Here is a 26,824-nt window from a genome sequence, read left to right as displayed (position 1 = left end):
TACCATGTTCTTGGATGGGAAGATTCAATAGTGTAAAGATGTCAATTCTCCCCAAATTAATCTGTAAATTCAATGCACTTCCAATCAAAATCCCAAAGGGATTTTTAATGGAACTTGACATGTTGATTCTAAAGTTCATCTGGAAGAGAAAATACACAGAAATTGCCAAAAATTTTTTGAAAAAGACAATGGGCAGGGATTCCCTATCAGGCGTTAAATGTAAAATGAAATTAATTAAAACAATGGAGTATTAAATCCAGAACACACATATTTTGGACTTTTAAATATGATAGAAGTGGTATCTCAAGTCAGTGGGGGTAAAAGATATATTGTTCAATAAATTATTTGGGGAAAATGGTTAGGAAACTGGAAAAAGTTAGGTCCCTATCACAGAATGAAAAAAAAAAAAATATATATATATATATATCAGATATTATATATATATAATTCTAGATTTTATTTATATATCAGATTATATTATATATATATGTATAATTCCAGATAATATATATATATTATTCCAGATGAATTAAAATCTACTATGAACATAAATAAAACTAAAGAAGTCACAGAAAAAAATATATGAGACTAAAACTAATATAAGAAGGCTTTTCTGGAAAGACACAAAACCGAGAAGCTAGGAAAGAAAAGAGTGATAGATTTTGACACCATAAAAATGAAAAATCTAAAGATTCCATAGACATGTGACAGATTGAGAAAGTATTATAAAATATGATGTATATATTATAAACAGAATTATAAAGAAATCCTAAAATCTCAGTAAGAAAATGACAAATCCCACAATGGGCAAAACGGTGTAAGTAGGCAATTTATGGCAGAAATAACAATCAGTAAATATGCAAAATTTCACTGGGATTCAGGTAAATGCAAATTAAAATGAGGCAATTTTCATCCACTGACAGACAATGTCTAATGTTTTACAGGATAATTTGGCAGAATGTATAATCAACATTTAAAAATGTGATTTTCCTTTTAAGAATTTAGTTTACAGAAATACTTGTACATGTAAAAAACACGTACAAGGATGTTCATCACGGTATTGACTATAACAGAAAACAACTATAAGTAATCCACATGCCAATCAACAGAACGATTAATTTAGTTGCAGAATAAAGCAGATCTAGATATAAAGTCCTATACTACAACTATCTAATGCACATTTCCTGCTCGTTCTGTCCCTTCACTTTTCATCTTTTTACCCTTTAACTAATTACCTTCATTAAACCCATCAATAGTGACATTTTCCCCCAATTTGTTTATTATCTTTTGAATATCAGTTGCTTGGGCAAGGACCCTATTTTTTTTCCTTGCTACTTTTAAACAGTAAATACTTAAAAACATGTACCGAATGAATATATGGTTATCAATCCAGAAAGATACCCAAATTACACTAAGTGAAAAATGTAAGCCACAGAAAAGCAAACATGGTATGTTATCCATCTAAGTTGATTTTAAAACCAAAACATATGCATGTGTAAAATACAAACAAAAAATTTCAAGATGTAGAAACCCAAGTTATTAACAGTGGTAACTGAAGATTGAAATCAATGAGAGAATTTTTTTACTTGATTGTACCCTTCTATCTTGCTTACTTTAAAAGAAAAAAAGATGATGTAATTTCCTAGTGTGTGATTTTGGCAAATAAGAAAAAAACTACTTCAGATCTTTAAAGAAAAATATCAGGAATAACCCAAACATCTCTACGTAATTCTAACAAAAATCCCAAAAGAGCTATCATAACAATCTGTATTATTTTTAGATACAAAGAATTAACCTGATATATATAATTCATTTTTAAGTATGTACATGCAACCTAATTATTTTTAAATGAATGAAAAAAGTCAGGCATCAAAATCAAGTCATAGTAAGTTTCAGTTAAAGCAACTGCTTATTTCTCAAGAGAAGCAAAATCAGAAAAATATTATATTCTCTTCACTCTTTTCCCTCTGTATTCAATTAAGTTTTTATGAAAGTCGGGTTTACTGAAGTGTAATTTAGAATAAAAGTCACCTTTTTAGTTGTACAAATCTATGAATTTTCACAAATACATAGTTATATAATTACCATCACAATCACGTAAGTCTTTCTTAGCACTCAAATATTTCTCTTGCCCCTTTGTAGGCTCAATTCCTTATAACTACCCTCTGCTACTAGCAACCATGTTTCCTGTTACTTTCAGTGTTTCTTTTCCAGAATGAAATGGAATCATCCAGACTTCTAACTGCAGCTTTCACAAAATGCATAATGCCTTTGAGATTCAGTGATGCTACAGCATGCAACAGTAGTTCATTCCTTTTTAGTGCTGGATAGTACTCCATCATATGGAGGTACCACAATTTGTTAATTCACTGGCTAATGAACATTTGAGTACAAGGTTCAGGTGAGCATGTTTTAATTTATCTTGGGTACATACATAAAATGGTTATGTCATATGGTAACTCTATATTTAAATTTATAAGAAACTGACAGACTTTTCCAAATCATAATAGCTTTTTGCTTTTGTACCTGCACTGTTGGAGTTCTGGCTGCTCTGACTTCTCACTAACATTTGGTACCATAGGTTTTTTCCTTTCTTTTATTCCTCCTATTTTCCTAGGATGAAGTTACATTGTGATTTTACTCTGCAATTCCTTAATGGTTAATGATATTGAGCATCTTTCCCTCTGCTTATTTGCCATTGGTTTATTTCTTCAATAAAAGATCTGTTAAGAACATTTTCCCCATTTTTTTTTTTTTGGTTGTTTCTTCATTATCGAGTTGTAAAAATTCTTAATATACTCTGAATACAAATCCTTTATCAGACACATGGTTTGCAAATACTTTCTCCAGGCTGATGGCTTATCTTTTCATTTTCTTTTCAGTATATTTTAAAGAACATAAGTTTTGAAATGTGATAAAATCCAAATTATAATTTTCTCTTTTATGTTTGCATTGTTTGTGCCTTATTTAAAAGTTTTGTTTAACCAAGGTCACAAAGATTTTCTGTTATTTTCCAGAAGTTTTATTGTTCTAACTTTTATACCTAGGATTATGATCCAATTCAAGTTAATTTTTGTATAAAGTGCAAGGCATGAGTTGAAGTTCCTTCTATAAAAAGATATCTAAATGTTTCAGCACAATTCATTGAGAAGACTACATTTTCTCTATTGAGAGGAAAGGTGCCTTGGCGCCTTTGTCAAAAATCAAGTTGATCACACACAGATCTTCTCTAGACTCTATTTTGTTCTATTAATCTACGTGTCTATCCTTTCATCAATATTACACTGTCTTAGTTAAGACAGCTTTATAGTTAAGTCTTGAAATCCTTCAACTTTATTCTTTACAAAATTGTTTTCACTATTCTAGGGTCTTTTTCTTTATAGTTATCAGAAAGTTGTCAATTTCTACTAAAAACAAAAACAAAACTAAAAAGCTCTGATAGGATTCTGAATGAGATTATGTTGAAGTCTACAGGCCATATTAGGGGGATGAGTGGGATGGAATTTACATGTTAACAGTACCGAGTCTTTCAAACCATAAATATAGTATATATGTTTTCATTTATTTAGATCACCTTCAATTTCTCTCATGAATGTTTTGTAGTTTTCAGCACATAAATAATATACATGGTTTTGTTTATCCTTTTTTTTTAAGTTTTTAAAAATATTTTATTTATTTTTGAGAGACAGACAGAGACAGAGAGACAGAGCATGAGCTGGGGAGGGGCAGAGAGAGAAGGAGACACAGAATCTGAGCTGTAAGCACAGAGCCTGTGCAGGGCTCAAACTCCCCAGCCGTGAAATCATGACCTGAGACGAAGGATACTTAAAGACTGGGCCACCCAGGCGCCTAAGTTTTGTTTATTCTTAAGTGTTGCATTTTTCTTGGTCTTATTTTAATTGATATGTTTTAAAATTTTCATTTTTGAAATGTTCATACTTAATATACAGAATTATGAGACCTTGTTTAAACTCACTGATTAGTTCTATTATCTTTTTTGTAGGTTCCATCAGATTTTGTACATAGACGGTCATGTCATTTACCAATAAAAGATGTTTTATTTCATTCTTTCCTATATTTGTGCTGGGTTATGGTTGTTGCTGTTGTTTTGTTTTTTTTAAGTTATCTGACTAGGATCTCCAGTACTATGTTGAGTAGGAATGATAAGATGGACATCTCTGCCTTGTTCTCAATCTTAGGGGAAAAGTATTCAATCTCACCATTCAGTATGATGACATAAGCTGTAGATTTTTTATAAATTCACTTTATCAGAACTAAGAAAGTTCTCTTAATATTCCTAGTTTACTGACAATGTTTTTTTTTTTTTATTAACGCAAGTTTAATTTTATCAAACTCTTTTTCTGTATCTGTTGAGATTGTAAAATGATTTTTCTTCTTGAATGTGTTAATATAGTGAATTACATTGATTGGCTAGCAAATGCTAAATGAATTTTGCATATACACACCATCTGTTCATGTTGTATAAACTTGTTTATATATTGCTAGATTCTATTTGCTAATATTTTATTAGGATTTTGCATCTAGGGTCATAATACATATTGGTCTATAATTTTATTTTTTTATAATGTCTGCTTAGGAAGGTATTGGGATGTAATCATTCATCATCTATTTTCTGGAAAAGCTAGTATAGAAGTGGAATTATTTCCTCCTTTAATGTTTCAAAAAATTCACAGATGAAGCCATTTGGACATGAAGTTTTCTTTGCTGGAAGGTTTTTAATTAGAAATATTTCTCTCTTAGATAATATTCAGGTTATGCATTCTTGAGTGAAACCTGATAGTCTGTTTTCCACAGAATTTGTCCATTTCACCTGAGTTAAACTGGGTGGCAAAGTTATTCATAATAGTCCCTTTTAATTAACCTTTTAATGTATAAGGGTGGGATTTGTGGTAATGTCCCTTTTTTCAACTGCTGATATGGGTAACCTGTGTGTCTATCTGTCTGTCTTGCTTTCCTTCCCAATCAGTGTTGATTAAAGTTTTATCATAATGATCCTTTCGAAGAACCAAACTCAGTTTTACTTTCATTGTTTTTGGTTTTAATTTCATTGATTTCCATTTTTATCTTTATTATTATCTTTATACTGCTTGCCTTGATCTTATTCTTTCCATAGTTCTTTTTTTAATAAGTTTTTTTAATGTTTATTTATTTTTGAGAGAGACACTGAGTGTGAGTGGGGTAGGGGTAGACAGAGAGACAGAGACAGAGACAGAATCTACAGCAAGCTCCAGGCTCTGAGCTGTCAGCACAGAGCCTGACATGGGGCTTGGACCCACAAACCATGAGATCATGACCTGAGCCTGAGCAATGCTTAACCGACTGAGCCACCCAGGAGCCCCTTTTTATAGTTCTTGATGTAAAACTTTCAATTATTGATTTGAAAACTTTTTTTAAAAAATAAGCATTTAATATTATAAATTTCCCTCTAAGAACTGCTTTAACTGCATACCACAAACTCAGGTATACTTCACTCAATTCAAAATATGTTCTCATTCTTTATGTGGCTTCTCCTTTGACCCATGCATTATTTTTAAGATGTGCTGTTTAATTTCCATATATTTGGGGATCTTCCAGAAGTCTATTTTTTATTTTAAGCTTAATTCCATTATGGTCAAAGAACCTTTTTAACCAAAATAAAAATATTTTTGAAGTTCACAGAAATAAAGTTAATGTAAAGATAACTGACAAAAGGGCATAATGCACCAAAACCATATGCTTAAAAATGGTTAAAATGGTAAACTGTTATGTATATTTTACCATAAAAAAGGGAAAAATAATTGCAAATTTTACTCTCCAAATTTTACATCAAATTTAAGAAGGAATTTAAAAAGTAAATTAAAAAGACAGATTGCTGCTATGTTGAATTCCTTTGAATTCAACAAAGAAAGAGAAAAAACATGAATGCTCCATTCCAAGAATCCCAAAATTTGAAAGGTGTAATAAAGATAACCTAGTCAAAATGAGAACCTATATTCATGGTTATATCTTGAACACTTGTATCTTTTTCTAACGCTGAAGTTTTACATTTATTAACATCTACCCACTCTAATTCTATCATTTTGTTATTCTCTATTACACCTGTACCTAACTGCATTTTAAGACCCTAAACCTTTCCACTTTCATTCAGTCTGTGTTCTTATGATCATTTTTCAGTTCACAATTAAATGTGCCCATTATCTCAACTATTTTTTTTCTTTTTTTTTTTCCAAGTATTTCTAATCAGGCCCTTTTGAGCTTCTCTTCCTTGCCCAAATCATTTAAATACTGATACGTCCTCTCCATTCAAACTTCAGCCTTTTTAACTAACTTATACAAGCAAGGTAATGTCATCTATAAACACAAGTTTTAAATATGACCTATTCTACTGATAACTTTGAAATATTTCTCTCTCTCAAACAGACTTCTCTGCTGAGTGTCAGTTCTCTATTATCTAAATTGCTAGATATTTTTTTCTGGATGTGCTATAGATACCTCAACTTACATATCTTAAACTATTATCTTTTGTTTCTCTTCCCCATCTCCAAGAAAAGAGAGCTCTTCTTCCCCAGGATTTTTTTCCTCAGAGGAAAGTATAGAGCCTTGCCTTTACTATCTTCACCTTCTCATTGGCTCCACTCATCAATAAAATACCCTAGAGGAGGCAGCAAAGCAGGAGATTTCTAACAGACCCTCAATACCCATATAAACGACTGAACTTTTCTTAAACTTCATATATATTATGTATAATATATATAAATTTCATATATATAATATCCAAAACTGAATCAAGCTCAAATAATAAGAGTCAGATTTCCAAGTATTCCAATTCTCTTTAAAATATAAGTCAGATCTTATCATTCTTTTGCTCAAAACTGTCCAATGGTTCCCATTTCATTTAAATCAATGCCGAAGTCTTTATACTATCTCAAAATGGCAAAGATTATTATGTTTCAGTCACTTACATAACCCAAGCTCCGAAGAACAGGATAGGTACTCAATAAAATATTTGTTAAATGAATAATTTCCAAGGCTGGATGAAATCTAAGAGAAGAGAATTTTTTTCATCTTTTTTTTTTTTAAGTTTATTTATTTATTTTTAGAGAACAGAAAGGAGGGGCAGAGAAAGGGAGAGACAGAATCCCAAATAGGCTCCATGCTGTCAGCACAGAGCCCGACTTGGAGCTTGAACTCATGAACCATGAGATCATGATCTGAGCAGAGATCAAGAGTTGGATGCTTAATTGACTGAGCTATCCAGGTGCCCCAGAAAAGAATATTCTTGACACACCAAACAATAATGAGCACAAATAACATTAAAACACTAGATAATTGCTCACTCAAACTGTTATAAGTATATATGTACCATATTTGATAAATTTCAGTAATTACCAAAACAGATCATTGTTATTACAATAAATACTGTTCTCTACCCAACAATTTTGTTTTATCTGAGTCTAAGAATAGTAACTATATCTAGGATATAAATAAAGTAAATATAAAATTCACATGCCAATCTTTTCAAGGCAAAGAAAAGTAACAAGAATAAAAATGCATTCTTGGTCTTCAATTCTAAATGTTGATGTTATTATAAAGAAGACTTTTAAAACTTTTTAAAAACTACCCAGAAAATGCTTTCATTGTGGAGTCAAAAATAGCTAGATAGAGGAAAACTGAAAATCCTAAGTGTCTTAAAGGTATAGATGTCTCTGGCTTGAGATACAACCTTCATATACAGCTGTGTCAGTACTTTATCTCGCATCTTAAATTGAAGGGGAAGAGGTGCTTTGGAAAACAGTGCTAATGACCCAAAACACTGATGTAGTGTTAAAGACATTAATGTCAAAGGTATATGTGAAGAATCATAATAAAACTATTTTTATAAAATGTCAGACTGGACAAGAACTAATATTTTTCACACGTTATAAAACAATTAGACATTTAAATAGTTCCTTTATATCTTAAAGTTTATATTTAAGTGCCTATTATACTAGATCCCTTGCTTATTTAGCACCTGACCTCAAGGACCATTTCCAAGGACTGAAATATATTAAGAGCTTTCCATAACTAAGTTTGTGGGGGGTTTTTTGTTTGTTGTTTTTGGCACAGGCAGATAAAATGCTCACAGAATTATTCAAATGGCCCCTGAAAAATCAAGTTATCGGTAAATAACTCTTATTTTGGAATAATTTCACTAGACATAAATAAAATCGCAATCATGAAAATACATGTTCAAGGGAATTCATCATAACTTGCCCTGGCTTGGTTTCTCCACTGATATCTTACTTTTTTAATTCACTGATTTTGTTATCTACTGGCAGACAGGAAGCAGTGGGCACACACAGTTTGAGTCACATAGTGTTTCCACAAAAAACTTGTCTTCATCCTAGGGAAAGAGTTATTTTGTAGTTGGTTTAAGCAAATATGATATTAAAAGATTAAAAATTAATTATCATTTGCATTATTGAAAGAATCTCATGGGGAAATTAATAGACACTGTTAAGTTAATTAATTTGGACATAAGTCTCAATTATAGATCAGTAACTCCTGGTTGGTAGGGTCCATGTCTGGGTATATGTCTACGTCATCTCGATTTCCACCAAGTTCTTTATACATCAAAGGTCATACGTAAATGCTTGTTAAATTTAAAATAAAAGCATATTTTATTTCTGCATTTAAAATGTTTGAAATAAGTTTAATATTCAATTTTCAGAAGGAGATCTATAAACATTCTCTGACTCAAATGTTCTGTTTGCTGCTTATTTAGAACTCAGGATATATTCTGAATAGCACCAACTGAGCCACCAACTCCCCACCGATCACTCTAAATTAAGCAGCTCTGAAAAAGTTCTTTGATCATGTGCTGCGAATATATCCCATATACATTAAGATTTCTTGTGGTAGAAGGTGGGAAAGAAGATACTATACAAATACCATTCAAGTCTTATATTCCGATGGTGATATAGTGAATACTGTTTTACATCATGTAATGTTTATAGCAATACAGACAACTGTGCTGTAATGCAATAAATGCATCCTGACAAACCTCACATTCTGCAAACAGCACATTAAAATAACATGGCTCAGGGAAAAAGAGAACTGGGGACATTTAAAACTTATGCAACTGTAATCAAAACATTAACAAAAGCAAATAACAATTGTAATAAAAGTACTGGCATGTTTGAAAAGACATATTAAGTTCTCACAAATAAGGACCTAATAGAGTAAATATGTGGTAACATTTAAAAGAAGAGAATCCTGTAACAATCACTTTCAAGAGAAAACAACCAAACTGAGCCAACACACAGAAATTCAGGTGAATGAGCATCTCATTAAACATATTATTTACTCTTTGACTTGATGTATTCAACTGTGTTATTAGTATACTTGGCATTCAGCTCCTGTTATCTAGTGATACAAAACCTAAAAATATTGGGAAAAACTGTATGAACCAATGTAACTTCAGAGTTCTACTGCCATAATTACCCTAACATTAGAGTGTATATATATACACACATATATACACACATATATATATGTGTATGTGTGTGTATGTGTGTGTGTGTGTGTGTATGTGTGTATATATATAGTCTAAATCAAAACATTTTTTAAACTATCCCAGAAAAACAAGTATAAACTCAAAGTATCCTAAGCTAACTGAAACATATGGGCACTTCATATACCTACTAATTGTATATAAGCATTTGCTTTATAGAAACCTTGAACAGAGGGGTGCCTCGATGGCTCAGTCAGTTAAGTGTCTGGCTCTTGATTTCAGCTCAGGTCATGATCTCATGGTTCCTAGGAATAAGCCACAGAGCCAGTGTGGAATTCTCTCTCAAAATAAATAAATAAACACTAAAACAAATAATCCTGTGAAGAAATGGGCAGAAGACATGAATAGACACTTTCCCAAAGAAGACATCCAGATGGCCAAGAGACACATGAAAAGATGCTCAATGTCACTCATCAGGGAAATACAAATCAAAACCACACTGAGATACCACCTCATACCGGTCAGAATGGCTAAAATGAACAAATCAGGAAACTACAGATGCTGGCGAGAATGTGGAGAAACAGGAACCCTCTTGCACTGTTGGGAATGCAAACTGGTAAAGCCGCTCTGGAAAACAGTGTGGAGGTTCCTCAAAAAATTAAAAATAGAACTACCCTATGACCCAACAATAGCACTACTAGGAATTTACCCAAGGGACACAGGAGTGCTGATGCATAGGGGCACTTGTACCCCAATGTTTATACCAGCACTGATGAATGGATAAAGAAGATGTGGTTTATATATACAATGGAATACTACTTGGCAATGAGAGAGAATGAAATCTTGCCATTTGCAGCAACACGGATGGAACTGGAAGGAATTATGCTGAGTGAAATAAGTCAGGCAGAGAAAGACAGATATCATATGTTTTCACTCATATGTGGATCTTGAGAAACTTAACAGACCATGGGGGAAGGGAAGGGGAAAAAAATAGTTACAGAGAAGGGAGGGAGGCAAACCACAAGAGACTCTTAAATACAGAGAACAAACTGAGGGTGGATGCGGGGGTGGGGGAGAGGGGAAAGTGGGTGATGGGCACTGAGGAGGGCACTTGTTGCGATGAGCCCTGGGTATTGTATGTAAGACAATATGACAATAAATTATATTAAAAATAATAATAAAATAAAATAAAACCTTCAATGGAGTTTTACTAAAATATCACCAATTTTGTCTATAACCTAGTGTCATAATAATAAAATAATGTGAACTATCATTTAATTAGTAACAAAAATACAGAAGTCTATATACTGAAACTCTTAAATTATCCAAACACATTATTTAGTTTCTCACTGCAAATGAAAAATCTCATTTGGTACATTGCAAATGTATACCAAATTAACTGAACAGCCATCAGGAATGCTTCGTTTGATAAAGAGTTAAATTATTTAAGGACAGATCTATTTGACAAACAAAAACTCAAGAATTCCTATGAAATGTGGCTGTCTACATGGTATACTGACAAAATAGCTTTAAAATATATCCATAATTTCATCAAAAATCCATATTTTTGTAAAAGAAATGGACTAACTGGAATGCTGCCAGTCACATAATTAAACACTATACCTCAAGAATAATCTGTTAGTATAAAAAAGTCCAGAATCAGAAAAAAAAGATAATTTACTTCTAGTATACTACACCCTCACCCCAAGTCACAAAGATTAAACCAAAATTATAAAATGCCTTTTGTTGGATATCTGATCCCCACCACACATCCCCCAACAAAATCAAAGCCATTCTTTACTTTCAAAATAATACTAAACACATATTCTCCATGAATTACATAATAAATTAGATGAATCACAAACAAAACATTATATAAATATTAGGAATTGTGAAGATTAAACATACTGTTTAAGGAAGGTAACCTAAAACGTGTGCTATATAAAAAGATACACAAGAATTTGAAGAGTTCATCATTAAAAAACTCAGGGCGCCTGGGCGGCTCAGTGGGTTGAGCGGCCAACTTCAGCTCAGGTCATGATCTCGCGGTCCGTGAGTTCGAGCCCCACGCTCTGTGCTGACAGCTCAGAGCCTGGAGCCTGTTTCAGATTCTGTGTCTTCCTCTCTCTCTGACCCTCCCCCGTTCATGCTCTGTCTCTGTCTCAAAAATAAATAAACGTTAATTTTTTTTTTTTTTTAAATAAAAAACTTAACATGTAACTCCTCTTCCCTAGGAGCAAATTCAAGAGAAAGTGGCTGTAGCACATTTTAAAAACTCCCCAGTCTCTTCCCAAAATATCTCATTCTAGTCTTGGCTGCATTTGCCTCAAATTATGCCTCGAGATTATTACAGAAGTCATCCCCATGCCTGCCCCAGGCCCTTTCCCACAGACTGCAGAATAAATAATATAGTCTATGTGTTGGGGAGTGGGAGAGGGAGGGTATAAAAGAGACAAGGAAAGTAAAAGAAAAAAACAGAAATAGAAACCCAGAAGGACAAAGAGAAGTCAGGCTCCCAGACACCTCCTGGCAAGAAGTCTTCTAGTTAACTGAAGAAAACACGGTCTCAATTTCCCATTATCTTACACAAATACCCGCATTAAGTCTACCTCTTCTAATGCCTTAACATTAACTAGAAGTATAACCCAGGAATTCAGAATTACAGTTCCCTCTCTCTGTAATTCACCAAGATTTTCAAATGGCTAGCTTCTTCTCAACATTCAGGTTTCTGCCTAGATCCATCAATTCTCAGAGTGGTATTTTCTGTCTATATGAATATCTCCTCCTCTCTGCTATAGTCTACCCCATCATCTTGGCTTTATGTTTTAATACTATTGATGACTATACATCGTATTATTTATTTTCTAGTCAAATTGTACATTGTCAGTCTTTCCAACTGACTTTCCATGAAAGTAGGAACTTCATCTTTTTCACTGCTGTAGTCTAAGCCAAGAACAGTGCACAAGAGTCAATAAACATTTGCTGAGTGACTATTATACCACCAAAGATATTTAACTGTGACAAGACCTTTATTTGGGGACTCAAATACATATCTATGCCTCCTATATTTTTTGTCTCCTTAAAAGTTTTTGACAACACAGCGTATCTATAAAGTGTATCTTTTGCATTTAGAGGAGAACTATTGCAATGAAAATTTTTATTGGTTTAGTATGTATCCTTTTTGAAGCCAGAAAAACATCAAACACCAAAATGTTCTCATGCTGAGATTTACATATATTTTAACTCCATCATGAATTTCAGAATTCAAAAAAAGAACAACAGAAGAACTTTTGTCTCTATCTGCATTAATCATGGAAAAGAATAGTTTGGATTACAAAATAAAATAAAGAGAGAAGGAACACTTTTCTCCAGATTATCTAAATATTGAAAAAATCTACCATGACAGACTATGGAATCTCCCCATCTGAGATTTTTTTAGAAAGTACCAGCAATTCAAAGATCTGTCTCCATCTAGCATTCAAATAAAGAAGCAATTTTACTTCCTTGGTATTTTGGACTACATCATCTGTGTCCCCTCAAAACTTCGTATACTGAAATCCTATCCCCCAAGATGATGGTATTAGGAGGTAGGGTCTTTGGGAAGTAATTAAAATTAGATGTCATGAAGATGGAGCCCTCACAAATGAGATTAGTGCCCTTATAAGGGTCATGAGAGTACCCTCTTTGTTCTCTAACACATGAGGGTACAACAAGAAGTTGGCAGTCTGCTGGGAACCTGGGTGGCTCAGTCGGTTAAGCTTCCATGATCTCCCAGTTTTTATGTTTGAGCCCCACATCGGAGTCCCTGCTGTCAACACAGAGCCTGCTTTGTCTCCTCTGTCCCCCCTCTCTCTCTGCCCCCCACTTCCTGGTTTTCTAAACAAACAAACAAACAAACTTAAAAAAAAAAAAAAAGTTGGCAGTCTGTAACCTGGAAGAAGGTCTTCACCAGAACCCGATACGATGCTGACATCCTGAGATCTCAGACTCCCAGTCTCCAGAACTATGAGATAAAAATGTCTTCTGTTTAGGAATGCCAGAGTGGCTCAGTTGGTTAAGTGTCCAACTCCTGATTTTGGCTCAGGTCATGTTCTCAGGGTCCAAGATGGAGCCCCACATTGGGCTCTGCGTTAACAGCGTGAAACCTGCTTGGGATTCTCTCTGTTCCTCTGCTACTCGCTCATGTGCTCTTGCTCTCTCAAAATAAACATTAAAAATTGTGCACATTCTTTAAAAAAATAAAAAAACAAAGAAATTTCTGTTGTTTAATAAGGCACCCAGTCTATGTTACTTTGTTATAACAGCCCAAATTGACTAAGACACTTGGAGAGTTTACGGGCACACTGTTTTAAATTCTCTTTATCCACAGTCTTACAGCAATGATTCTCAACTTTAGCTGTACATTAGAATGAACAACAACAAAAAAGAGTACTAATGTCCTCCAAGGGGACAAAGATAATTTAGTCCATAATGCCAAGGAAGTAAAATTGCTTCTTTATTCCACTGGATGGAAACCGACCTTTGAATTGGCCGGTACTTTCTAAAAAATCTCAGATGGGGAGATTCCATAGTCGGTCATGGTAGACTTTTTCAATATTCACATAATCTGGAGAGAAGTGTTTCTTCTCTCTTTATTTTGTAATCCAAACCATTCCATAACTGATGCAGAAAGAGACAAAAGATCTTCGGTGTTTCTTGTTTTGGATTCTAAAACTCGTGATAGACTAAAAAACATATGTAAACCTCTGTGAGCATGAGAACATTTTGGTTTTTGATGTTTTTCTGGCTTCAAAAAGGATACATACTAAACCAATATAAATTTTCATTGCAAAAGTATTCCTCTAAATGCAAAAGATACACTTTGCTGTGTTGTCAAAAACTTTTTTAAGGAGATGAAAATTATAGGAGGCATAGATATGTATGCCTGTGACTTAATCATTCTGGGGTATGGTTTGGGCATAAATTTTTTTTTAAGCACCCTAGGTGATACTAATGCAAAACCAAGGTTAAACTACGGTTTAATAGATAAAAATTAATAGCTATATCATGAAAATCATTTTATTATATGAAGATAAAAATAACTTCTTTTCATTGAAAGGCATTTAATCATTCTGCCTATTATCTTTTGTTTAGATTCAAAATTAGTCAAACATTTTATAAGTTACATAAAAGACACCAGAACCTTTCTTTCTCATGCTTTCTCTCAGGTATTACACAAACACTTCAAGATACCTATAATGTACCAGCACTATGCTAGATACTGATGAAGAAAAGAGAATCCTGCACTCTTACAATCAGGCATCAATCTCTAGATTTCAGATGTCCCCATCTCAACTACCAATCTCTCCTTTCCATCATTCTCTCCTTTCCATCAAGGGATAGACTATATAGGAGTACAACTCAATGCCAAATGTATACTTTTTGGGTACTAGTATTCAAGTTTAACTATAGGTTTTCTGGATATCAAGCTCTGTTTTTACTCAAGGATTATTCACAGAATTTAGTCAATCCTAGTTAAAGAAAATAAATTCATTCTGCAAAGAATAGATATCCTGGAATACAAAGGGTATGTTCTCAGTAATTAATCATCTATTTAATGGCCGTATGGAAAAAAGTTAAGATTCTTATCACATAATATATAATTCAAAATAAATTCTAGCAAGACTTGATATAGATGAATATTATCTAACCTCCAAAAGGAAAAGGATTTTTCTAAGTATAAGAGAAATTAATCACAAAAAAGACACATGTATATAAAAGTTCTGCAAAAAATACCTTTAACAAAAAATATAAATTAAATTCAGAAAAAAAAATTTTCTATCAGATTTGACAAAGATTCACATCAATACATAAAGATGGTCTCAAAAAAAAAAAAAAAGTCACATTTCCATTAGCAAAATGGCTACAGGATATTTTGAAAACTTTTTTCCAATTGAAAAACTGGAAGTAACCCAGATATCCAACAATATAAACACACAGTAAGGGGCACCTAGGTGGCTCAGTGGGTTTAGTGTCCAACTCGATTTCAGATCAGGTCATGATCCCAGAGTAGTGAGATAAAGACCCACGTCGGGTTCCATGCCAAACATTGAGCCTGCTTGGGATTCTCTCCCTCTCTCTCTCTCTCTCTCTCTCTCTCTCTCTGTCTCTCTCTCTTCCTCTGCCCCTCTCCCCCACTCACTCTTTCTTAGAAAAATACACACACACACACACACACACACACACACACACACAGTAAATTATATTGTCAACCCAAAATATTAGGTAATCACCGAAAGGATTATTTTCAAAAAAAAAAAATTAATAAAACAGGAAAAAGTTCAAGACATAAAATTTTTAGTCTAGTAAAAACAATTCAGATGTGAACATACAGGCTACAATACAAATAATAAAATATCTGTGTTTCTCTTTTACGTTTCAAGAGTCTTTACAACGAATACACATTAATGTAATTAATGTAATTAACAGAAAGGCTGTTTCAGATTCTGTGTCTCCCCCTCCCTCTCTCTCTCTCTGCCCCTCACTGGCTCTCACTGGCTCTCTCTCTCAAAAATAAATAAATGTTAAAAAAAAATTTTTTTTTAAAGAAAAAGAAATGGACTAAAAGGAAATATATCAGAAAATAACATTGTTCATTTATCTTTCTCTGAATCATTCTATAACTTCTAAGTCTTCTAGGAGATTTTATTATAATTAATGAAGTTTTCCATCCCATTCCTAAAGAGCTGACAACAGAGTCATTAGTAATAACCTGAAACGCTTTATTTTAAATTACTTCAAAATGCATTCACTTTTCTAAACATAGTCAGTTGAGAGCAATTTTTGGAATTTTTAACTAAAAATGTTTACGGCTTCTTAAAATGTACCATGAAATATGAAACATAAGCATATTAGATGTGCTATACAAACATGGTATACCGGCAGTCATCTGTTGCAGAAGCATCTACAATGGAACTGCCAATGACACTGTATCTATTGAGTACATACTGCCTACATTTATTGAGTAAATGACATTACAAGTAAATAGATGAGGACTAGAAAGACTGTAAGATGTGGCACTGTGTTAGGAATGAAAGATATTCCATTGCAAATTTGCCAGAGCTTATTCAGTCTACTTAACATAATTCTTTCCACAACCCCGCAGTTTAAATACAGTGACTGTATGTTTTACCATCGTAACAAGGTAACTGGTACCTAACTGGGCTTCCCATCTTTTTTCAAACAATGGACAACAGACAAAAAGGATATGATAACGAAAAAGAAACAAAGAAGGGAACCCTACTACCTTCCCATCGTTTTGCCACATCCAGCACTATTTGAGGAAAACAAAGCAAAGAACTGCTGAAGTCCTACTTCGCTCAGGAGACAAAGATTAGAAACTGCAGAAGCTAAGAAAAGTTAGTATGTGTGAGGCAAAAAAAAAAAAAACAAAAAACAAAAAAACAAAAAAACTGCAGAGAAGAATTGAGAAAATAACTACTAGGGAGCTGTAAGTGAAACAACTGTAGGAGCTCCTACAAGATTGGGATACATCCATATCCAACCAGCCAGACAGGGATTTCATTGAAAACATGAGGTATTTGGTAGAGATTCCAGAAAGGCCACATATAAAAGGGCTACTCTAGTGTACAGGCTACTAGAAAGATGCCGTAACAATGCTTCAAAATCTCAAAAAAATAAAGGTGAGAGAAAGACAATACCATATGATTTCACTCATATGTGGAATTTAAGAAACAAAACAAATGAGAAGGAAAAAAAAAAAGAGAGAGAAACCAAGAAACAGGCTCTTAACTATATAGAGAACTGATGGTTACTAGAGGAGAGGTGGTTGGGAGGAAGGGTGAAATGAGTGATGTGGATTAAAGAGTACACTTATCATGATGAGCACCTAATAATGTACAGGATTATTGAATCACTATATTATATACCTAAAACTAATATAACACTGTGTGTTTACTGGAATTAAAAGCAAAAATTTAATGAAAATAAATAAATATTTAAATTTTAAAAAATTTTTTAAAAGAAAGACGGGTAAAAATAAAAAGAATAAAGTTGATTCACAAGTCACTTAACTGCTAGCCCAAAATAAATTCAATACTCTATAAAGAAGGACAATAACATTCAGACATCCAACAATGTAGTATCAAATTATCCAGCATCAAATAAAAATTACTCAAACTGCAAAGTAGCAAGAAAATATGTCTCATAACTAGGGAAGAAACACATAAATAGAAATGGAGCTTTAAATAAAGACAGGCATGGAATTAGCAGACAAGGACTTCTAAGCTCTTTTATAAACGCTCAACAATTCAAAGAAAAACATGAACATGAAATGAAATTTATAAAAATAAGGGATCAAAAAGTATTTCCACAGCTGAAAAAAACAGTGTGTGTTTTAGATTTCAATGGATGACAATGCAGAAAAAAGGACCAGTGAACCTGAGATAGAGCAATAGAAATTATCCAAACTCAAGCATGAAGACAAATAAGGCTGAAAAAAATATAAAGAGGCAACATTACCTTTAAGAGAATACAATATAGGGACACCTGAGTGGCTGTGTCAATTGAGCATCTGACTTCAGCTCAGGTCACATCTCGTGGTTCGTGAGTTCAAGCCCCACATCTGGCTCACTGCTGTCAATGCAGAGCTGACTTCGGATCCCTGTTCCCCTTTCTCTCTGCCCCTCCCCTGCTCATGCTCATTTTCTCAAAAATGAATAAACATTTGTTTTTTTAAACAAAGAGACAGACACAATACAATATAGTATGTAACTGAAATCCAAGGAGAAAAGAAGGGTAGAAAAAATATTTGAAGAAATAATGCCTAGAAGTTCTCAAAGTTTAAACACAAAAACATCAATTCACAAATCTAATAACCTCAACAAACTTCAAGCAGGATAAATGCAAAGAAAACTGAACTAAGGCATGTCACAATAAAACTATTGAAAATCAGGGGCACCTGAGTGGCTCAGTCGGTTAAGCATCCAACTTCAGCTCAGGTCATGATCTCAGTTCGTGAGTTCAAGCCCCACATCAAACTGTCTGCTGCCAGCACAAAGCCTGCTTCAGATCCTCTGTCCCCCTCTCTTTCTGTCCCTTCCTCCCTCCCTCTCTCAAAAATAAACACTAAAAAAAAACCCAAAAAAACAGAAACTACTGAAAATCAATTAATAAAGAAAAAATATTAAAACAGCCAGAGAGAAACATTATGTATAAAGGAAGAAAGATTAAGAGTGACTGCTGACTTCTTATCAGAAATAATGGAAGCCAACAAGATCTACCTATCTTGGAATGGAATGCTGAAGAGAAAATAAAATTGGAAGTTCCCCATCCCCCCAAAACAAAAACAAAAAACACTTCCAGTTGTGAGTCAAGAGAGTAACCCAGCAGCAGCCAGGAGCTTCCTGTCAGTAACCATGTTTTCAATAAATACTCTTTCATAAGAAAGAAAGGAAAGAAAGGAAAGAGAGAAAGAAAAGAAAAGAAAAGAAAAGAAAAGAAAAGAAAAGAAAAGAAAAGAAAAGAAAAGAAAAGAAAAGAAAAAACGAATGGAAGCCAAAAGACAAAAGAAAGACAACTTTTAAAGTGTTAAAGAAAAAACTCAATCAAGAATACTCTATGCAGTGAAAATATACTTCAAACATAAGAGGAAAAAGACATTAGCAGACAAAATCTGAGAAGTTGTTGCCAGCATACCTATACTATAAAAAACATTATGGGAAATTATTTGGGTGAATGGAAATTATTCAAGTTGATACCTAATGAAATGGATTCACACAAAGTAATAAAGAACATCAGAAATGATATAAAAATAGGTGTCTTCCTTATTAAAAAATACTTTTAAGTAATCTATTCTGGAGATTCACAATATATACAGAAATAAAATATATGACAGTAATCTACAAGAGACATAAAAGGAGAAATAACTGCTGTAAGGTTTCTAACATTGTATGTGAAATGGTAAATTATGTGAAGGTAGCTATAATTAAAACATGTATATTAGAAACGCCAAAACAATCACTCAAAAAAAAATAATAAAAAGAGGTAATAAGGCAAGAGAGGTGATAAAATAAAACACTAAAAATAATCAAATAAGAGACATGAACAAAGGAAAAAAGGAGCAAAACAAATGGGACAAACAAAACAATTAACAAGATGGTAGTTTCAAACATAAAATATTGATAATTACATTAAGTAAAAATGAACTAAATAACACCAATTAAAAGGCAGAGATTGGACAATCTGGATAAAAAGGCAAGAGCTAACTCTATGCTGTCTACAAAAAACATACTTCAATATAGAAACAGAGAAAGGTTAAAAGCACGGAGAAAAATATACTATGGAAATATTAGTTGTGGTGTGCCTGGGTGGCTCAGTCACTTAAGCATCTGACTCTTGATCTCAGATCAGGTCATGCATCAGGCTCTGTGTACCAGTGTAAAGCCTGCTTGGGACTGTCTCTCCCTCTCTCTCTGCCCCACCACCACTCATGCACACGTGCTCTCAAAATAAATAAATAAACATTTAAAAAAATAACTGTTTCAAAACTGGTAGAGCTATTATTAATATCAAATTAGAATCCAGATAAAACCAGGAATACCAACAAAGATAAAGAGGACATTTAACTACAGAAGAGGATCAATTTAGCCAGAAAATATAATAATCCTAAAAGTTTATATACCTCATAACAGAGCTCCAAAATACATAAAACAAAAACTGATGGATCAGAAAAAAAAAAAAAAAAAAGAGTTATTCTAGATTTTGAAACTTGTTTCTCAGTAATTGATAGAACAAATAGAATCTCAGTAAGGATATAAGAGACTTCAACATTATTAACTAATATAATCTAATTGACATTTATGGAATACTCAACCAACAACTGCAGAAAACATGCTCTTTTTAAGTACGTATGGAACATTTACCAAAATGGACCAAATTTTGAAAGATGAAACATTTAAAAATGTCCAAAAAATGTCCAAATCATGATGCGATACTTTTTTAAAAACTGAAAGCAGGGGCACCTGGGTGACTCAGTTGGTTAAGCACCGGACTCCTGATTTCAGCTCAGGTCATGATCTCACAGTTCATGAGACTGAGCCCCATGTCAGGCTCTGAACTGACAATGGGAGCCTGCTTGGGATTCTCTCTCTCTGTTCCTCCCTCCCTCCCTCTCTCTCTTTCAAAATAAATAAATAAACAACAAAAAACAAAAACAAAACAAAACCACTGGAAACAGAGTATAGTATATTCTCTGACCACACATAATTAAATTGGAAACCTGTAGCATCCCAACATATGAGAAATGAAATATACCATTTTTTAATAACTCCTAGAACCTTTCTCAGAAAAGAACTCCTCATCTGAACCACAAATGACCAAAAATGATTTGAGTGACTATATTCTCAATTTTCTCAAGGATGATATATAATCAGTACTATTCTACATGCACAGAAAAAACAGATGTCTTAAAAATCAGAGCTTAATTGTCCCATGAAACCCCAGTTGAGAAAAGCTGAATGAGTCAGAGGAAATCACAGGGGAAATTAGTTAACATTTAGAACTAAATGATAATGAAAATATAACACATCAAAATTTGTAATATATATATATATGTATATATGTGTGTGTGTGTGTGTGTGTGTGTGTGTGTGTGTGTATATATATATATAAAACTAAAGCAGTGCATAAAGGCATTTATAGCTTTTAATATTCATAGTTGAAAAGAATAAAAGTTGAGAACAGTAATCTAGGCTTCTACTTAAAAACGACTAAAGTAATAAGAACAAATTAAATACAAAGAAAATATAAAGGAGGAAATCCAAGAGCAGAAATTAATGAAATAGAAAATGAACAGAAAAATTGATGACATGAAATGAAAACCTTAAGGTTTAACAAAAATAAAAGTGACAAATTTCATATTAGATTATCCAAGGGAAAAAAAAAAAAGAGAAAATCTAAATTACCAAAACCAGGATTGAAAGAGGGAACACTACTGTAGCTCCTACCATCATTTAAAGAATACAAGACTATGATAAACAACTGTCAATTAATTCAACAACTTAGATTGAAATAGATTCTTTACAAGATTTACAAATTATCAAAACTTACAGACAGAAAGAAAAGCTAAATAGCCTTCTATCAAAGAGAGTGAATTTTTAACAATTTTCCCAAAAACAAAATACTAGTTGCAGATGACTTCAGTGGCCAATTCAATCAAACATTCAATTATAAACAAGCTTTTAGAAAACATACACTTTAGAAAAGATACACTCCCATGGGGTGCCTGGGTGGCTCAATCAGTTAAGCATCCGACTTCAGCTCAGGTCATGATCTCACCATTCTTGAGTTCGAGCCCTGCGTCAGGCTCTGTGCTGACAGATCAGAGCCTGGAGCCTGCTTTGAATTGTCTTTCCCTCTCTCTGCCCTTTCCCCACTCACGCTCTGTGTCTATCTCTCAAAAATAAATAAACATTAAAAAAAAATTTAGAAAAGATACACTCCCAATCACTTTATGAGGCTAACATCTTTCTGATACAAAAAAATGGTCAAAGGTTTTATATAAAAAGGAAACTAAAGAACAATATGCCTTGCCTTATAAAGAACAATAATTCTCAACAATATATAAGTAAATCAAACCTGGCCATATCAAAAAGGTGTCATATATCATAACCAAAATGGAATTTATCCCAAGAATACAAAGCTGGCTTGAAATCTAAAAGTTAATTTATATAATTCACATAATAACAGAATAAAGGAGGAAAATAATAAGATCACCTCAAAAGATACAGATAAAAGTACCTGACAATACTTTTTGGTGATAAAAATCTTTAGCAAATTAGTAATATAAGGGAACAGCTCAACCAGATACGGGAATCAAAACAAAAACAAAACACAACAGTGCAAAGAAAATTAAGGAAAATGTAAATAAGTGGTCACCGTATGGGTCAATGTTATGTCAGCTATCCAAAGCACATTGCAAAGTCTGGTATGGCCAAGAACCCACTAGTCTGCAATCTCTGCTCTGGATGTTCTAAATTTTATCCCTGGAACAAACCAGACCATCAGAAAACTGAGTAGTACTCAGACCATATATTTTTTTTAACCAAATTGCATTTTATCATAATTATTAGATTACATTCTATAGAAACAATATTAAGCTTATTTTTAGAACGCTGAAGACATCATTTACTCCAACATGCAGTACCTCCCTTATGGGGGCCCAAACAAAAATTATTTCTAAGACCTAAATTGCACAAAATGTATGCCTGTGAAACTTATGGACAATGCAAACCTCAAAACTCATCAAGTTTCCAATTTGGCTTTGGCTGCTAGTTAATCCGATCTAAGTTTAGCAATCACATACTGTTTATACGTTGCTGTATACTACTTTTATCTCTGGTCTTAATTTACTAATTTTGCCTTTTGTACTTTTAGAGTATATATTCTTATAAACTACTTCAAATTCTTTTGCAGGATAAAATATCTTACATAAATACATGAGTAATTTTTAAAAAGTTAAAGAGTGCCGGGGCGCCTGCGTGGCGCAGTCGGTTAAGCGTCCGACTTCAGCCAGGTCACGATCTCGCGGTCCGTGAGTTCGAGCCCCGCGTCAGGCTCTGGGCTGATGGCTCGGAGCCTGGAGCCTGTTTCCGATTCTGTGTCTCCCTCTCTCTCTGACCCTCCCCCGTTCATGCTCTGTCTCTCTCTGTCCCAAAAATAAATAAAAAACGTTGAAAAAAAAAAAAAAATCAAAAAAAAAAAAAAAAAGTTAAAGAGTGCCAAGGTAGCCATATTAGAGAATTTCCATTTATTCAAGGATATAATAGAGACCATGTAATATTTTAAATGTACAGTGTCATGTAACTTTTTAAGAGCAGAAAACAGTGAGACATAATGAACTTGAAAGGGAGACCAAGGAGAGAAAAACCCTAGGGAAGGAATAGGACTTTAAAGAATGAATAGATAGTGAAGAGGGTAGCCGGTAGACAATGTGAGCAGTAACAGAATATTAGAATACAATGTAAAGGGAAGCAGTTCAGAATAAATAAGGTAAAGATAAAGATGGGTGGGTAGAATAAGTCAAATAATAGATCAGATGCAAAACTGAATTTGGATTTGTTTCTTTAATGTGAAATGAAGCAGTAAAATGGGTTATAAAGCTTTTGAAATATACGGGACCATTATCTCAAATTTTCTGTTTGGAAGTTATTGAAGTCAATACCTTAAGAGGACTAGTTATAGACTTTAACATCTAGAAGGGATCATAGAGAAACTATATGCTACAACCTAACTTTAGAGATTAAGAAAATCAGGAATAAAATATATTTATACCAAATAGCATACAAAGATTATAAAATATAACTATATGAATGACTTTTTCTTCTTCCTCACTCCACGTACATACAGTATACACCAGAGCAAAGCTAAGAGTTCAAAAAACTTCTCAAGGGAAAAAGATAGATGGCTCCTTCACTATACAGAATACCTCAAATTAAAATGAAAAACAAGCATTTACTGTGTTCAATATATAATGCTAAGTCACTAAAGACACGAGAAGAATGAAACTATTCACAGAAAATCATACAACACTATAAGCTCAAGATGTAAAAGTCCATTAAATATAATCTAAAAATACTTAAAAGTCAATGTCAACATAATTTAGCACTCTTACTTTATAAAAGATAAATCTTTGTAATTCATACACTTATAAAATAATGATTCACCTGCCAAGATTGTTTAAAATGACATAAGTGAGGCTTACTCTTAATATTTGGGTTGTTTAAATAGATACAGTTTTATGGGAGGGCAACTTTCTTCTCCATTTGTTTTATTTCACAGAGAAAATTAAAAACAGGAAAGAGAAACTGAGAAAGATATTTTGAGAAGGTAACAAATTATTACACATGTGACAAAATATTAAGAAGGAAAACTTTACAATATGTGCGAACACTTAAACACCAGCATGTTTTTGGAAAATCTTAATCAGTATTTCCTCATGAAATATAAGAATTTAGAAACTGTATTTCTCAAACTTGCTTCAACAGTCCACACAAATATATATTGGTCTTTGTTACGATGACAGGGCATAAATTAAAAATGCAGAACATGTGACAAGGACTGGGAAGTGGCATCAGGACAAATTCAAGGATAGAACTAGCTAAGGATAAACACTAGCCAGACAAATGAGAAGGTCAACAAATGAGAATATCTGTGTGAAATCAAGGAGTCAGGCTGAACACAATAACCAAACATCAAGTAGAGGATCAGAATGGAGACAATTCACAGAAGAAAAAAGAAATCAAATGAAGTGGGCAGCAGGTTTCCAAACTCAGAGAAGGCCACTAATAATAAAAGGTCCAAAACTAAACAAAAAATTAAGATAGCAGAGAAAACCAACAAGCTGTTTAACACTGGCTCAACGCTTTTTCTCATCTCAACAATCTTTTGGAATTTTCAAGTGGGGAGAAGAGTTATTACCTTTTGAGAAGTGGAAAAGACAAGAGATGTACAGATGTTACTGACATTCCTTGTTTCTTATGGGAACACATGATTTCAATGCCAATTTCAAAACTGGCAAAAATGTAGGGATATAAATATACATGTTTATATAAATACAAAAGAAAGGTATAAATTAGATTTTAAATAATATAATTTTGCTAATACACAAAGGAATTTGAAACTAACAGCTTACTCTATAATAATCAAGATATACCTGATCTGAATCTTATTTTTCATTTTCATAGATAATATAAGAAAGAGCTAGTCCCATAGAAAAAACTTCCTTGGCTGGATGAAAACCAGCTGACACCTGACATTGGACATAGAAAAGAAGCCAATAAATAGCCTTTAAAATGAAAAATATTAAAATTTGACAACTACTTCATATATTTGTTTCACTTGCTAAAATGAGTATTCAAGTTTATGAACTCCTTTCCTAATCATTCAGTAGAATTAGAACATAAAACATTTGATAGAATTTACAAATCCATTTCAGTTTTTAATAACTGTCTTTATCAAAATCAAAAGTGTTACTATTTAATGTTATTCTATAAGTAGAACCATTTCTACTTATTTCTAGCTTCTCCTTTTACTCACTACTTCACTTAGGAGTCCTCAAACTCCTTTTTCATAAATTCCGAATGATTAACCTAGGACTTAAAATTTTAAGCAATTATTTAAATTTCCAAAGTTTTTTCCCTTTTAAAAAATTCTTTCAACATTTATTTATTTTTGAGAGATGGAAAGACAGTGCACGAGTGGGGGAGGGGCAGAAAGAGCGAGGGAGACACAGAATCTGAAGTAGGCTCCAGGCTCTGAGCTGTCAGCACAGAGCCTGATGCAGGGCACGAACCCACAAACTGTGAGATCATGACCTGAACTGAAGTGGGTCGCTTAACAGACAGCCACCCAGGTGCCCCAGTTTTTTCCCACTTCTTAAGCCTGCTATATTGTACCTGAAGAGTGAAAAAGTCCTACAGGGAGTTTCAAAAGAGATTAAAGAAGTTGGTACTATGTGATGAATTAAGAAATTTGACAAAATGGTAAAAGAAAACATTTGAATCAAATAGACTTAAATCTAAATCTTAGAACTTGGGCAATATACTGTAAACCAGTCATTAGTCAAGTGTGGTCCACAGCATCCATGGGGATCCCCAACTTTTCCAAAGAATCTGTGAGGTCAAAACTATTCTTATAATAACTAAGATGATGTTTGCCTGTTTCACTGTGTTGACATTTGTACTGATGATATAAAAGTAATGGTGGATAAAAATGCTGGCTCCTCAACACGAATCAAGGCCATGGTACCAATCATCATATTCTTTTCTGCCATGCACAGATAATTTTTAAAAAGGGGGGCAGAGGAGAAAGCCTGTTTCCATTATCAAACAGTAAGAAAGTACTAATTTTTAAATTTCCATCCTTGAGTATATGACTTTTTAATATTCTGTGTGACAAAATGGAAAACATTTCTGTTACATACTTAAGTGTGGTGGTTATCTCAAGACAAACACTTGTATAAATGTAACCTAAACCAGTAGCTTTTTTTCATGGAATACCATTTTCACTTCAGACAGATACTTATTTGGCAGACATTTTCTCAAAATGAATGAAGTGAGACTGTCATTTTCAAGGAAAACTCATTTTCTTTGTCACCAGTAATAAATTCAAGCCTGAAGGCTTGAAAGCAAAAATGAGAATTTTGGAAAAGTCTTATCAGACACTGAATTGTGACAGCTTCCTAGTTTTTGACGTTTATAAGATAAATGGTGATACGAACACATGTGTTTTTTAATACTGCAGAATGAAATGTAACAATATTTGGAGGCCCAT

At 33.2% G+C, this 26,824-nt stretch overlaps 1 protein-coding gene across 5 annotated transcripts in view; it reads right to left on the bottom strand.

Annotated features, from left to right (window-relative positions):
- Positions 1-26,824, bottom strand: part of ANKRD17 (ankyrin repeat domain 17) — a 163,047-nt gene that overhangs the window by 94,658 nt on the left and 41,565 nt on the right. The window contains exon 1 of one of the 5 annotated variants that reach the window (XM_042936205.1): positions 4-286. The exons of the other annotated variants lie outside the window; for them this stretch is intronic. Coding sequence (XP_042792139.1) covers positions 4-6 — 3 coding nt within the window. The 5' untranslated portion in view covers positions 7-286. Of the gene's footprint in view, positions 1-3; positions 287-26,824 lie in introns of those variants that run through there. 5 annotated transcript variants of the gene reach the window in all.

Source organism: Panthera leo, chromosome B1 (genome assembly GCF_018350215.1).
Source record: "Panthera leo isolate Ple1 chromosome B1, P.leo_Ple1_pat1.1, whole genome shotgun sequence".
Lineage (NCBI taxonomy): Eukaryota > Metazoa > Chordata > Mammalia > Carnivora > Felidae > Panthera > Panthera leo.
The sequence above is the reverse complement of the archived record's forward strand: the minus strand, read 5'-3'. Positions and strand labels throughout refer to the sequence as shown.